This window comes from Clarias gariepinus, chromosome 17 (assembly GCF_024256425.1).
Source record: "Clarias gariepinus isolate MV-2021 ecotype Netherlands chromosome 17, CGAR_prim_01v2, whole genome shotgun sequence".
Classification (NCBI taxonomy): domain Eukaryota; kingdom Metazoa; phylum Chordata; class Actinopteri; order Siluriformes; family Clariidae; genus Clarias; species Clarias gariepinus.
The window spans coordinates 19209942-19225269 of NC_071116.1; the positions used below are offsets into that span (position 1 = coordinate 19209942).

Genomic DNA, 15328 nt, shown 5'->3' on the forward strand with positions numbered 1-15328 from the left:
ACGTGAAAAACTAAGTAATCAATGATGTCAGTTAGTTTGTGATACATGCTTATGCTTCATTATATTATATATGGATATACATTAATTAACCAAGACAATTTGACTGCTACGTTTGGTAAAAACATACCCTGATTATGTATTTATTTCTCTATTCTCTATGATTAGTCTCACTCAATTGAAAACTTTACTACTTTATCAGAGAAAGTCGACTTGAATCGTTTGCATGTCAATTGTTGCATTTAACTCTAGTATAATTAATTTGTTATTATTGTGGTAAAGGAGTGTTCTCAGAGTTAGGATTATTTTTATTTAACATAGGCTATATATTTTATATACAGTACTGTAAGTTTTATTTCCATTTTCTTCATCAAAAGCCTTTTTAATAAAAGTGCTAGTGACATCACATACAGTATGTAGCTTTGACTTAGAACTGAACATTAAGCCCACTTTGTAGTGATACCAAGATATATATTGTGTAGGAGAATTCAGCCTAATACATAGAATAGAATAGAATAGATAGATAGATAGATATATAGATGGATAGATAGATAGATAGATAGATAGATAGATAGATAGATAGATAGATAGATAGATATTTTACTACTGCTTGCTTGCACCCACAAGTTTGACAGTCTGCTCTACCGAGCACAAGGGTAGAGACAAATATGTCTCTCTGTCTCTCCATCAGTCACCGATCTTTTCTTTCCTCCATTTCTTTTCGTACCCCGCTTTCCTTTTGCCTGGATAGATGGATGACCTCCCTTGTTTGTCCTTCCAGTAGCCCAGCAGTCTCTCCCATTATTATCCTGCATGCTGGTCAGAGCTTATCGTGTTCATGTGTGGGGGGTCACTGGGTGGAGCAAAAGGTCAGGCCTTGCGCCTGCATGTGGTAAACATGGGGCTCCTGGGGGACCACAGCCTTGATTTAGGATGCAGCACAGCGCTGATGCCTATAATCAATGATGTGCCCTCTGCTCCACTTGTCATTCCAACTCCAGGTTAAAGAGACAACACCTTTTACAACCAGCTCTTGTTAACAAGTTGTTTTACATGCAAAACAACCGCTCATCCTGACAGGAAGTTTGTTTTCACCATCTAGCTTTTGCTCACTCTGAGTTACACCATAGACATTCCCCACTGAAAGTAAAATGTCACAATTGTGTATCAGCTGGCTTTCCATACTGTATATCCCCAAGTGTGTTTCTGTGTTTCTTTAAAAGGCTATTATAGATCAGTAATTGTCTGTGACATTTTGTACTCCAGCAATACACACTGCATGGTATTAGCAGTTCACACGTCTCATTTAAAAACTCAGTTCTCTAGTGTTGTTCATAATAAGTAATTTCACACTGATTTCACTCTGAAGCACCAAGAGAGAGTTAATGCTGTCAATCAGAAGGCCATTATGCCAAAGGCGGCCATGATTGATTTTTGGCCCTGATTACAGAGATTGATGATTTCTTTTTGTTGACTGGTGAGGAATAAATGGCCCTAATCAGGGACCTTGTTAAGTGCATTGTGTGAATTTTTTTCTTTTCTTTTCTTTTTTATTAATATGGGTTATTTGGGGCAAACCAGAGACTAGTTTATCCATTGGGTTTTTTCTTGCAAGACTTTTAAATCTGTGCCAGAAAAATAGCATATTACTTTAGAGAATATGAAATAATGGGCTATGAGAGAAAGTGTATTTAAATACATTATTACACTGCAATTGTGTATTCCAGCGGTTGGTTGGTCTTTCGTTTCTGGCACATTTTGCCTTTGCCAACATACATTTGCACAACTTTTTAGATGGAAACATGCCTACTATTGAGTCTGACTGGTTCCAGACGGCACACAGAGACTCCCATTTGATTTCATTTGTCTGCTACTTAATTTTCAGTTAACTTCCGACAAAGATTTTGCAGACGCAAGCATACTATTAACCAGACAATAAAGGCTATGTTACATATTTAAATATTTCTTATGTTATGTTCCTATGCATATTTCCTATTCTATATAAATAGAATACAAATCTTGGCTAAATTGTAGTCATATACAATATTATATATAAAAAAATACAAATATATAAAATATAAAACTTTGTTTTAGTGTGTGTATGTGTGTGTGCCCTGCGATGGATTGGCACCCTGTCCAGGGTGTACCCTGCCTCGTGCCCTAAGCCTTCTGGGATAGGCTCCAGGTCCCCGTGACCGTAAACACAGGATAAAGTGGTATAGAAGATGAGAGTGAGTGAACTTTGTTTTATTACAATGACAAACTACCTAATTGCAGCTCGAGTGTTATTACAGAGTATTTCCTTCTCATGTATGCTTTTAAGCATAACCCCTTTAGGATGCTAAGAACACTTAAAAAGTTTTGAAACTCTAAAAGCAATACTGTACCAATAAACAAACATATCTTTTGGACATATAAAGTGTGTTTTGGAACTGGATAGCCTATCTCCTTTTCATCATACCGTTTTTTTTTTTTTTTCAGTGATGGCCTGGTGCCACTTACCGCAAGTATTAGTAGAATGTAGGGAATGTATCTTTGGAAAAAGTATTCTGGGGCGTTAAAGGGCTAAACTCAGAACTCTAATGGAGCCATGGACAACGAGGGACACTCCAGAGTCTGTTCTTCCTGTTTACCAAACAGATCTTCACGGTGAGAGCCACTGATCACAGAAAGCGTAATGACTAGGGATTGTTCAGATGATAATGGCTGTCGCTGCGGTGCTGCAAGCCTCAGTGATCATGCCAAACTCTCTTTCTATCACTTGCTCTTTCTTCTACAGAGGTGTTGTTAAATCTGAGAGAGAAAGATTGCAGAGGAGAGAGAAAGAGAAAGAAAGAAAATAAAGAAAACGGAAAAGTAATAAGGTGGGAAGTCTGATTTAGTTATGCTTCGCACTCAAAGACCCTTGTGTGTTCTAAGCCTCTTCCATCATACATCTACGGTATAGCTGCTCTCTCATACTGGTATATCTGTTAAAGGGGGAAAAGAGTTATCAGGGTTTCCTTCTGCCAAAGGAAAGCATGAGGGGCAACCAGCCCCTTCTACTGCCTTTGTTGTTAAATAGCATGTCTCACATTTGTAAAAGAGAAGAGACCTCAGATACATCATTTCAGGGAGTGCACTTTCCTACAATTATTTTATTCAATATTTCATCGATTCGTTTATTAGTAACGGAAGTCTCCTGGGTAGGCTCCAGGCCCCCTGCGACCCAGAATACAGGATAAAGTGGTATGGAAGATGAGTGAGTGAGTGAGTGAGTGAGTGATGTCAGGGTGTACAACACTAGTGGAGGGACTGGGTCTTGACTCCTAGCTGGCTGAAATCATTGTAAAAGTCTCTCCATAGATCCATAATGGGATTTCCATGGTGGACACATATTGAATCAGCAAAAATGACTTTAAAACTTTACATGAAGATGACTGATCAAACAGGCAGCACGATGGCTTAGTGGTTAGCACTGTAATGTTGCACCTCCAGGGACCGGGTTTGCGTGTTCTCCCCATGCTTGCTTTCCTCCCACAATCTAAAGACATGCAGATTAGGCTAATTAGTGTTTCCAAATTGCCCATAGTGTGTGAATGAGAGTGAATATGTGTGTGCTCTGTAATGGATTGGCACCCTGTCCAGGGTCTTAATGTTTTACTCCGCCTTGTCTTCTGGGATGGGCTCCAGGCCCCCCTAGACCCTGAATACAGGATAAAGCTGTATAGACGATGAGTGAGTGAGTGAGTGAGTGATGTCTTTATGACCTTTGGCATCCCATCCAATGTGAATTCTTGATTTGGATAGATGTCAGGTCCTCTTTGATCCTAACAAAATGCTAAATCAGTGCCTTCATGGAAGTCAGTTGAAGCATTTGTGATCATGTTTCCGCACATGACATGTTATGCATCTGGTCAATTGCAAAAGCTGACATCAAAGCAAAAGGTGGCTACTTTGAAGAATTGAAAAAAATATTAAACTTATTCTGGGTTGTTTAACGCTTTATTTTTGTCGATTACATAATTCCATATTTGTCCTGTCAGTGACGGTCCCAAGCCCGGATAAAATGGGAAGGTTGCGCCAGGAAGGGCATCCGGCATTAAAAACTGTGCCAAAGTTTTGTGCTGATCGAATGTTCCGCTGTGGCGACCATTTGATGGGAGTGGCTTAAAGAAAGTTTAAAAGCAATAAAATAAAAAAAAAAAAAAAAACCACTGAATAACAACGTGTGTCCAAACCTTTAACTGGTAATGTACATTGAAGTTATTCATAAAATGAAATGAACCAGTGAATGGTTAGTTATACATATGCAGATTTTCTTCAATGCTCAGCATCTCCAGCCTACTCACTACAGTACCTCTCTCTCCTTGCATTACTCACTTGATCTGTGTCTCATTATGAAGTCATTAAATATTAGTTACGTATGTGAATACCACTGTGCCTAGAAGTCAGGAAAAATGACAACCTGTGAGTAGGAAATGTGCACTGGTTGTTTATTTAATAGGAATTCCCACTTAGAAAGTCTGTTGAGACCCAGCTTCAAGTTCACTGACGTACTGTAAGAACCCCTGACAGCGCACTGGTGCAGTGTTAAAATAAGCATTACTGGGTTTACTCTTTCGTTTAGTTTTGGCTTCCATTTGTGGGCTTTTTGTGTCTAATAATACAAAATAACGTTGTCATGTTACCCTGTGTGGCAGCACACACGTCAGTTTGCTTACATGACTAGAGAGCTGCAAAAGGATGATGAAAATGACATTGTCAAATACTGTTTTGATGTTGATGTTTTTTTTTTCCTTCTGTATATACTTTATGCACATTAGTTGCACACTATGTTTACCCAGGGAGAACCAATGAACTTCACTTATATTTCACGATGGGAGTTATTAAATAGGCCTGTGGTCAAAAACAGGCAGGAGATGAACATCAGGCCAGCAGGACAAGGCAAAGCAATCAAAATCAAAATTTAATTGAGGGGCAGAAAAAAAATGCTTGAATAACAAACAAAAAAGTCCACTGGAATCGCAAACGCTCTTAAAGTTAGCTGGTGAATGAATTGGCATAAACAAATTATAGGAAACTGGGTTTTAGATTTATGATGGCTCCCGGGTGGATGGTGGTTTGAATTTGGTTGTGATCAGATTACTGTACCAACCTGGAAATACAATTTGAAGCATAATGGAATGCAGCATTATATCATTCTGACTGAGTTTCCAAACCATATTTATGTTTTTGGAATCTTAATGTTTTAATTGATGGTATTTTATTCTTATATGTCATTCTTTGGATCTTACTGGACTTTAGCTTCACGTTCCACAACAGGACATATTGCTATGTATGTACCTTCTCCTCTTTTTCCCCCCCAAGAACGCCAATCACAAAGCCAGTCTTCATGAGACAAGCACTTCAAGGAATTTTTTGACAATTTTTGATCATATGATATGCCTGTGGTTTCGGGCTATTCATTCATTAATCTTCTAAAATGCTGTATATCTCATTGTCAAACTATTACAGCACTTCATCAGTCAAACTTTGTGGCTTTTGTGACTAATGTCAGTGTAATGACAGGTTTTTAAGAACTCAAACATTTTTTTCTTGATTAGACTCAACCCTATGTCTATTCTGAGTTTTCCTCGGAATATTGTCTTTCCTCTCTGTCTCCATGACAATCTGCAGCACTGTACTGTAACTGCTCACTCATTCTCACCATATGCTTTTATTCTCCATAGTGCCATGTTCTGGGTCAACAAACTAAAGAGATTGAGATGATATCGCTGATATATTTAGCATGCATATGTATGTGTTTGTGCATAAGTGTGTCGGTGTAGCAGCTGCAGTGAAAAGACTTGATTTATAGTCATCAGTGGGGTGTGATGCAGGGTTAATTCCCTTCTTTGTAAAGAGATAGTCTGGGCAATGTTGAGTGTGCCCTTTTTATCTGAGGTCTACGATAAAAGATGCGACCATGCATTATTTATAAATAGCTTTCGTCGGCTCTTATGGTTATTATTATTATTCAAGACTTTGTGATTAATCTAAGGCCTCGGTTTTTTTCTTAACTCGTCCATTCATTCAGTTTGCGTAGAAAGAAAAGCAAATGGATGATACAAATTCTGTCCTTTTCAGTGTTTATGCTTGAGTGGCTTTCATCCACTGCATAACATTATACACTTATTGGCCTCTTTAACAAGACCTCCTGTACACTGTTTATCCATGCAGATATTCAGTATCAACCAATCATGTGGCAGCAGCTCAATGCATAACATACAGTAGATGGAGCTCACCGAAAACTGGACATTAGCAGATTGAAAAAAGACAGGAGTGGAATGTAATGTGGTCGTTTGGTGTTGAAGTTCATCCACATCAGGGTTTAGTGATTGGACAGGCTTTCACTCCCACTGCAGTTGCAAAGATGGCTTATTTGAGTTACCATTGCTTTCCTGAACCAGTTCCAAAACCAGTCTAACCATTCTCTTCAACATGGCAATTTTGCCCAAAAAACTGCCACACATTGCATTTTTGCACAATTCTGTGTTAGTGTTAGAGACTGCTGTGAATAAAACTCTCAGGAAATCAGCAGTTTTTGAAATACTCAGACCCAGACCAGGCGCCACCTACATCAGCACAGTCAAACATCACTTTTTTTTTTTATTGGAAAACTCATCTTGACGTATCTGCACTTTTTATGCATTGCACTGTTTCCACTTGATTGGCTGATTGGATAACTGAATAATGACACAAGTGTACAAGAGTTGCGATTTAGGCATCTGGTGTGCATTATGTTACATTGTGGAAAACTTGAGAGAAGTACCTGATACCGTTTCATAATATATTGAGGCTAGAGCTTCTTCACACAGAACTCTCATGTGCCTTCGTAGCAAAGGTTGTGTGGCTCAGAACACAAGTAGGTTTTATGAATCTGCTGAGAAAGACTATTTTTGTTGCAGTTCCATCCCCTAGGTTAGTAGTACTTCTTACCTTACCTTCTGTCTTTTACTGAGAACATGGGCAAGTCTTCTGAGAGACAAAAGAAATAGCGAACATAGAAACAGAACGTAGCGAGAACAGAAACAACAGAAAAGCTGAAAATAATGTCCTGCTCATTTTCTTTTTCTTTTTTTTTTTTTTCTTTTTTTGGACAATGCTTTTTGAGTGATTGTGCTCATCACACTGTGCTTGGTTAAAGTCCAGGCAGGTGTTTACTCTGGTAGGGAATAAGTAGAAAGGGTCTTACTGTTTCAACACAGAGGGAAGCACTGGATAAATCAAAGAGAAGGAAGGATTAAGGGACTAAAGAGAGCTACACTCAGAGACTATAGCTCGGAGTCCTAATCAAAGCCCTGCACCACAAGCAGGTGCTGCATAGTGCTAATTACCCTCAGTTACTCTGCATTCATAATGCTGACGAGAACACAAAGTTTCTTCCATATTTATGGGCTGATTTCCCAGACACAAAATTATGCTTGGTTCTCACCAATAAAAATAACAAAACATGCATACATAAATAAAATAAAATAAAAATAGAGACAGCCGAGAAACATGTTTGATTTCAAGGTTCATTTTTATTTTTAAAAAGCTTTGCTTTTAATCCATCCTACAAACATTCATACACTGGTTTTGCAGCTTTATGATGACCAATTCATATTTTATTAACAAGCCTCGCGTTTTTCCATCGCATCATAAGTTTAGGACTCAAGCATTGGCATGAATTGCAGTATAAGTAACTGCTTTCACTGTAAAATGCTTTAATTTACTATGTACGTTTATTCAGAAAACCAACTATAAATATCCCCTACCGCACAGTATATGAGCTGCCTGTAATTTTAATATATGCCGCCTATAAAGCAGCGCGAAGACGGGCCTTAAAAAGAGGTTGAGAGTCTTTTATCACTTTTAATTCCTTGCTCTTTGGAGACCTCGAAGAAAACAAAAGCCAGGAGTATATTTTCGGTTTACAGACGTTATACGAGAATAATATTTTGGGTCGCTGGACATACATGGGACATAATTCAAAGCTGAAATCCATTCCGTTCTCATATTCACTATGAATTAAGGTGAGCATCATTTCCATGGCTTATAGTCTTATGATTATACTGTATAGCCTTGAGACATGGACACAGTATAATGGTGCAGCTTGCGATTTTTGGACTTAGGCAATAAGCATATCATTTCATCAGTATCTAAGAACAAACAAGGATTTGCACTAGTGCCGTGTAATGGATCTGACTAGCTTTTCTCTTTTTTTTTTCTTTTTTTTATTCACATCTAGCCAGAAGTAAGCAGCACACCTCTGCCGGGTTTATCTTAAAAGTAACAAATCAGGCAAACTTAGCTCGAACGATGGAGGTGAGGTCATGTGGGGAAAGTGTTTCATGGGAATTTCAAGTTTCCTTACAGACAGCACTGAAACTCCTTAAAAACTGTCTTTTTAAACAGTAACAAGAGCTTGATTTCAAGATATGTGCAGCATATGAAGTTATATACTGTATAGTGGGAGATATCCTGTTACATCAAAGCACCGAACAATGAATAGTTCCTTGATTTCCCTGTTATGCTGGAAAGTATGACATCAGCAGACAAAAGCTTGCATTATAAAAGACCACGCTAATACAGATCAATTTTACAGAGGTGTTTTCATAACAGACTGTTTCATCTATAGTGATGGTTTTGTAATATTAAAACTAATACTGAGATACTGAGATGCCTACAGTATAATCGTGAATACACAGATAGAGAATGTCAGTTGAGCTATGAAATGTACAGTATACCCCCTTAGGGCAATTACGAGTGTTTATGTGATCTCTGTCACTCAGTGGTACCTCAGCATACAAATTTAATCCCTTCCTGAGGCGAGTTCTCTGAAAGTTGGTGTAGTGTCTGACACCATAGCGTTAGCTGCAGGTCCTTTAAGAAGAGGTGGTCAGAGTGCACAAATCCTGTACTTGAGTAAAAGTAGAGTTTCTCTAGGGTAAACATTTGTATTGCAAAACAAATTTTTTCATAGGAAATAATGTAAATTCAGAAAATCCGTTCCAGCTACCAAAATTAATACCAATTTTTAACACTATAATCATATTTTGCATTTAAAAACAATGAACACATTTAGAAAAGCCATGTAAATGAAATAACATATTAAATAAATAGATATTAAATATTACTTAACCTTTTCTTCTTGCTGCCGTCCTTAATAGCACCATGGGTCCCAAGAATGTTATGTCTTCACTAAATCTTGCACATAATGCAAGAAACCCCACAAACAATATGTAATCTCGTTTCGTTTGGCTTTCCACTGATGTAAATTAGTTTGTAACGGCTCCCGGACGTACACGCAACTTAGGTGGCGTTCGGTTTGGCTCAGTTTGTTCGTTCGTATACCAAAATGTTTAACATGTTTCTCTAAGGTGAAGGTTACTCAAGTAAAAGTCCTTCATCTACTTGTGTACAGTACCTGAGTAAAAGTCCAGAAGTACCCATGTTTATTTACGTATGTATTAAAAGTACAGAGCTGTTATTAGCTCACAGTAGCCTTTTTTCATAGTTAAAATTTCTCTTCCTCTGTCTCTCTGCTTTACGATTGTAAATATGCTGGTGTTGCTGTGGTATCAAAAAGTTTAGAGATTAGCTCTGTTTACAAGCTCTGTTTTTTTCTGCTGTACGTCATATCTCAGAGAAAGTAAACCATGGCAGTGGAATCCAATGCACAATGCTGCAAATGTCGGACAAGACGATGAGATGTACTTGGTCAAGCTGCGGACCTGCCTCGCCCATACAGTCCACCCAGGTTTCAACACTGGTTTCAACTCCAAACTTGTTGAAGGTCTTCTTGATTTCTCGTCGTCTTCCAGTAATGTGAAAACGTGTCTCTGGCAAAATTGCCCAGTGACACGCAGAATTTCATGTTTTTTTCTGTCCTAACTTGCTGTCCACGATAAAATAGCAGACATGGTAACCTCATGGTCAGAATAATACCAGTTGCACAGCTCCAGATGTACACAGAACAATGTCTTTTGGCACACTGACTTATGAAGATCGGTGCTCCCTGTGACTGTTTCTACTGCCCTGCACTGTCATCTGTGGGTGTGTTACAAAACTAGTTATGAAACTTTTTGATACCACCTCGTATAGTCCTAATGCAGCAAACATTGGATGACTAGCAACCAAAGATAAGCACCAGATCTTTTGAATGTTTTTTGTGCACCAAGATAGACACACATATTAAGGTGGGGGAAGCCTGAAAAAATACAAGAAAATACAGCTCTTTTGAAACAAAACTTGAAAAATGAGGAGTGGCTCAAGACTTTTGCACAATTATTTAGGCAAGCCACTTGTGGGCTTGTGGGGCACTTGCCACCTATTATTGTAAACTTTAATAAAACATGTACAGTGGTAATTTATCCACTGTCTAGAATCTATTGTTCTATCTATAATGATTGTATACTGCAGTCTGTATTGTATTTTGCCAACTGTTGTCTGCTGCTGTTTAAATGGTACAGTAAATATACAGTAGCATCATGTCCTGGAGTAACTATCGGGTCTGTGATGAAAAGGAATGACAATAAAGTTGACTTTGACATTGAGACAGCCACAAATGGCAAAGCCATATTCAAATGAATTCAGCACATTAAACAATACTTTATGTAGTCTTAAAAAAAATTTATAGCTAAAGTCTTACTGCAGTGAAAACAAGGTACTTCTAAGGAATGATGCATTTTTGTTAAAAAAAAAAAAAATGTAAACAGTTCAATTAGGGTAAAATTGTGCCTTTATCTGTGTATGTATTGGAGCAACACTGTCACTTAATAATCCCAACGCATCTGGTTCAACCATGAGCTTAGAGGTACTATCTATTTTAGAGAAGGGTGCAAAACATCTGTACCATTATGTCACCGATCGAATTGCTTCAAACCAGCAGCTATTGAAAAATGCACCTTCATTCTAAATGAAATGAAAGTACCTATGGAGAAAATCTCATCAAAGTTTGTTTGGAGTGTCACATGCAATCCTGGATTTCTCCTCCCAAAAAACATGAGTGGATAGTGTAAACATGAAACTACAATAGAGTGGACATGCTAAATTTCCCTTAAGTGTAAATGGATATGTGCATGTGATTGTTAGAGATCCAAGAATGAAAAGAAAATCTCTCCAACAACATTTAAGTGCCAAAATGCAGTTTTCTCTGAAATAAAGTTTTTTTTACTGCTTGAAAATACAATTTTAGTTTGAACATAAAACCAGAACAAATAAAGACACGTGCATTTATAGGTGTATCCACATCAATATGGGCAAGGCTATAGTGAGGAGGCCTACAGTAGGTTTCTGTCCTTGTGAGCATCCTGAATTGTGTTAAGCTGTAAAGATCCTGCTTAAACGTTCCTTAAGTTACTTTAACGCTTTTGCTTCTATCAAAAACACACAGTCTCTCAAATTGTCATTATTGTACAGACAGTCAGAATACTCTGAAAGCAAAGTGTTGCAATACTGTATATTCATTAAGCAGTGCAAGTTTGGAACATTTCTTTTTTCTTTCCGGAATAAATACCATCTGATGTTATGCTTTATATTTTATGAACTCTTTACTATATATATATATATATATATATATATATATATAATTTTTATTTATTTATTTATTTTTTTATTAAGTGGAAAAAGATGAAGGAACAGTTTGTTTTGATTAAAATAAAACCCTGCTGTGAGATGTTCATCTCCATTTAAGATGTGCTAACTACTGCTTTATCACTCTTTATTCCCAAAGAGTTGGGTCTCTAGGAATTTTAACTGCACATCAATAGAGAAGGCAGAGAGCGGAAGCTCCTGGAGTGTAACACTGGAACGAGGGAGATCTGGACAGTAATAGTAAAGGCTGCTGAAATGAGCAGACAGTTTGCTTCACAGATGGCTGATCAGTAAAACCAACTGGAGATCCTTTAGTCTGCGGGGTGCATTCCGGGGGCTCGGTTAAGCTGGGAAAGCAGTGTGACCACACATTTCAGCCAAATGATCCTCACTAATTAATTTAGCAAACTGGGGAATGGGCTGTGACATAGAAAGGCTACATGCTGTGGGTGGTATTTGTGTGTGTAGGCGTCCGCTCGCATAGAAGGCTTATTACTTACAGAGCTGCCAAGTGCACCTCTTCTTTACCCTTACACATACTCTCTTTCACACACACACACACACACACACACACACACACACTTGCGTACATTTGTGAGAACACATGCCTTTCTTTTGGTGTGCAGATCAAATCAGATCAGAGGTAGACTGTCGGGCTGATGTTACACTCTGATGGGTGGGCTTGTCTTTTCATGCTCTATCCATCTTCCTGCCTCTGCTGTCCATTACAACTCGGATCTGCTCAACGTCTGTCGGTCTGCCTGGGCTCACTGTGACTAACCACTTATTCACATTCGCGCTCTGCACCGGGAAAGCCTTCAGATCGTTTTAGCAGAATTAACTTGTCATTCGTATCCACAGAATTTTTATAAATGCTGTGGAAAAAGCATTACGGAGCATAGCAGTAGGGCAATGATGAGTGGAATAAGATGCAGGCTATCATTACTTTGTAATACATCTCTGTCAGAGGGGATATGCGTATAGATAATTACTGACCAGAGACTGGTTTGCCACAGGCATTTTAGCAAATTATTCATCATGAAATTGTAGACAGTTTTTGCACTGATTATTGCTCTCGAGATAACTGCTCTGTTTTAAGTGTCTTTGGAAACCGAACCTCAATCTTTCTCATTTGTGCAACTGCGGGTCATGAGTACACAGAGTTCATAGTCATGATTTCTGCTCTTCCTCTCTATTCACAGACCTCATCTGTCAACAGATTTTTGTAAATGTGTGATTTTTTTAAATATATATCTTAATCTTGGGCCCCCGAGTGGCGCAGTGGTAAAGCGCTCGCCCTATCATGCGGAGATCATGGTTCGATCCCCAGGTGATGCTGTTACCTCTCACAGCCGGAGGCCTAAAGAGAGCTGATTGGCCGAGCTCTCTCAGAGGGGAGGGATGAGAGGTACTTGCGCTCCTACATGAATCACGGCTCTACAGCCAATCAGGGGCGTCTGTGAGCTCGCGCACGCGGAAGGAGCGGCTAACGCTTTCCTCTGAGTGTGTTACTCCGCCTAACGGTGCGCGAGCAAGCAGTTCGAAAAGATGCGGTCGGCTGGCACACGGGTCGGAGGAAACACGTGATAGTCTTCACCCTCCTGGCTGAATAGTAGTAGTAGCCTTAATGTGGGAGCCCCCTAGTGACGGGGAGGAATTGGCCACGACTAAATTAGGAAAAAATCGGGAAAAATATATATATATCTTAATTTTACACTATGGTAATATGTTTAAATTACTATTCTTTACAACAAACCCTGGAATGTATAGCGAGTCCAGTCTTCGGGTAGGTCGATGGGTATCACAGCAGAGTACAACAACCAGTGACCAAGAACAGGAATGAAGGTTTGCTTCAAGATGTAAAAAATGCCAGGCAACTTTTTGATCTGTGCAGTTTTTGTTTAAACAAGGCATGTCCTCTGAGATACTACGAGTTGTTCCAAAAGTCTTCATAAAGTACATGAGGGGAAAGTAGCATAATCAAGCAATTACTTCCATACCACCAGATGTGTAACACGAGTTAAGTACACCATGGAAGTGGGAGAGACAAGTGAAGTGGAGAGGCTTCTGGGACTTTCTGTATATTTTTGCAGTGTTTTATACCGTGTGTGCACCTGTTCGTCTCATACATCTTCAGGATTATCTTTGCATGGGGATTATCTACATAAAAATGCAAATGTAAACCTGGCCTGTGATCAGAGACACATAACCGGCAACTGTGATATCCATCCATATCTCCAAGTCATACTCAAGAAGCATAATTTTTTCTGAGTGTGTTATGTTACAATGCATGCCATGTAGTAGCATCCAGTTTTTGCATAAACACTCGAAAAACGAAGAACATGATGTAAGTCGGAAATTGTTAAGCTGATTTGCATATTACACACTTGGAAAAAGATGTGTGAATATATTCAGTTCAGTTTGATTTTATTAAAAGTATTACACTACAAACAGCCATTGTGACAATGTGCAATTTAGATTCATAGTGGGCTGAGATAACATAATGAAGATATTAGATTATGACTTAAAAAAGGTGAATGATCTTTAATATTTCATTAGTTAAGTATAAAGGACTGTATTTGACAGTCAACTAGAGAAAAGTGCATATAATATTAGGTGTGGCGACTCAGTGGTGTAGTAGCGGTGTAGTAGTGGTGTTAGCACTGTCGCCTTGCACCTCCATGGTCTGGGTTTGATTCCCACTTTGGGGTCTGTGTGTGTGTGAATGTAGATTGAAGGTCCTACCATGGTTGTAAAAATTGGAATAAATATGATGGTCATTATTGGCCTCCTTAGTTCCTAGCTGGTCTACAGAGGTACATGGATGAAATAATTTGTATATCACATCTTGAACAGGTGTCCTGGTATTGATAAGTTAGTTATCATGACGCTGATACTGTACGTTTTTATGTATGCGGTTAAAATGATGAATGACTTACAGTACCAGGTGTAAATAGAGTTCTAGTTTTTAATGTTGTGATTTAATCATTTACAATATATTTAAGACAGTAAAAGCTACAATACTTCCTCCAATTTTAGATTATCTACTGAGACCTTAGCATTGGCATGTATAATTAGTTGAGTCTGTTTGTTTACTTCTGTAGGTGAAAGAAGGAAGGCTGTGTGAACGGTGATGCTGGGACAGTGAACAACATGCCAGTCACAATGCCTGGTGTCATTCTCCTCATCGTTGCTGCATTACTGGGATCAGCTGGCTCAGAGAAACCAGAAGACTCCAACACAGGTTGGTCATATTATCTTTAAAGAAAAAAACACGCACATACTGTAACTAAGGGAAGGGTTTGATCAGAAAACCAGGCTGGAGGCTCTTAAAATGCCTATGCTCATTATGCACAAGGCCAAGCATCAGCTGGAGTGGTGTGAAGCGCACCACAGTTGGACTCTGTAGCAGTGTAAATGTGTTCTCTAGAGTGATGAATTCTGCTGGTATACAGCGAATTCCCCATTGTTGAATTAACACCCAGAATGTTGAATTAACATGGTACAGTTGGACTGTACCAGTTGGATTCAAAAGAACTGAAAGTGTTAAATCAACACTGGGGATTTCACTGTGCCATCTGATGGCTGAATTTGGGTTTGGCAGATCCTCCGGTTCAGAATGCTGTGTCCCAACAGTAAAGTTTGGTAGAAGACAGATAATGTTCTTCAGCTGTTTTTCAGAGTTTGGGCTTGCCCCATAGTCCTAGTGAGTGGTAATGTTAATGCTACAGCA

At 38.7% G+C, this 15328-nt stretch overlaps 1 protein-coding gene across 1 annotated transcript in view; it reads left to right on the plus strand.

Moving 5' to 3' along the window:
* LOC128545645 (roundabout homolog 1-like) overlaps positions 1-15328 on the plus strand; it is a 219816-nt gene that overhangs the window by 8551 nt on the left and 195937 nt on the right. Inside the window, exon 2 of the mRNA XM_053516134.1 lies at positions 14700-14839. Within this exon, the coding sequence (XP_053372109.1) occupies positions 14749-14839 (91 nt within the window). The 5' untranslated portion in view covers positions 14700-14748. The remainder of the gene's footprint in view (positions 1-14699; positions 14840-15328) is intronic.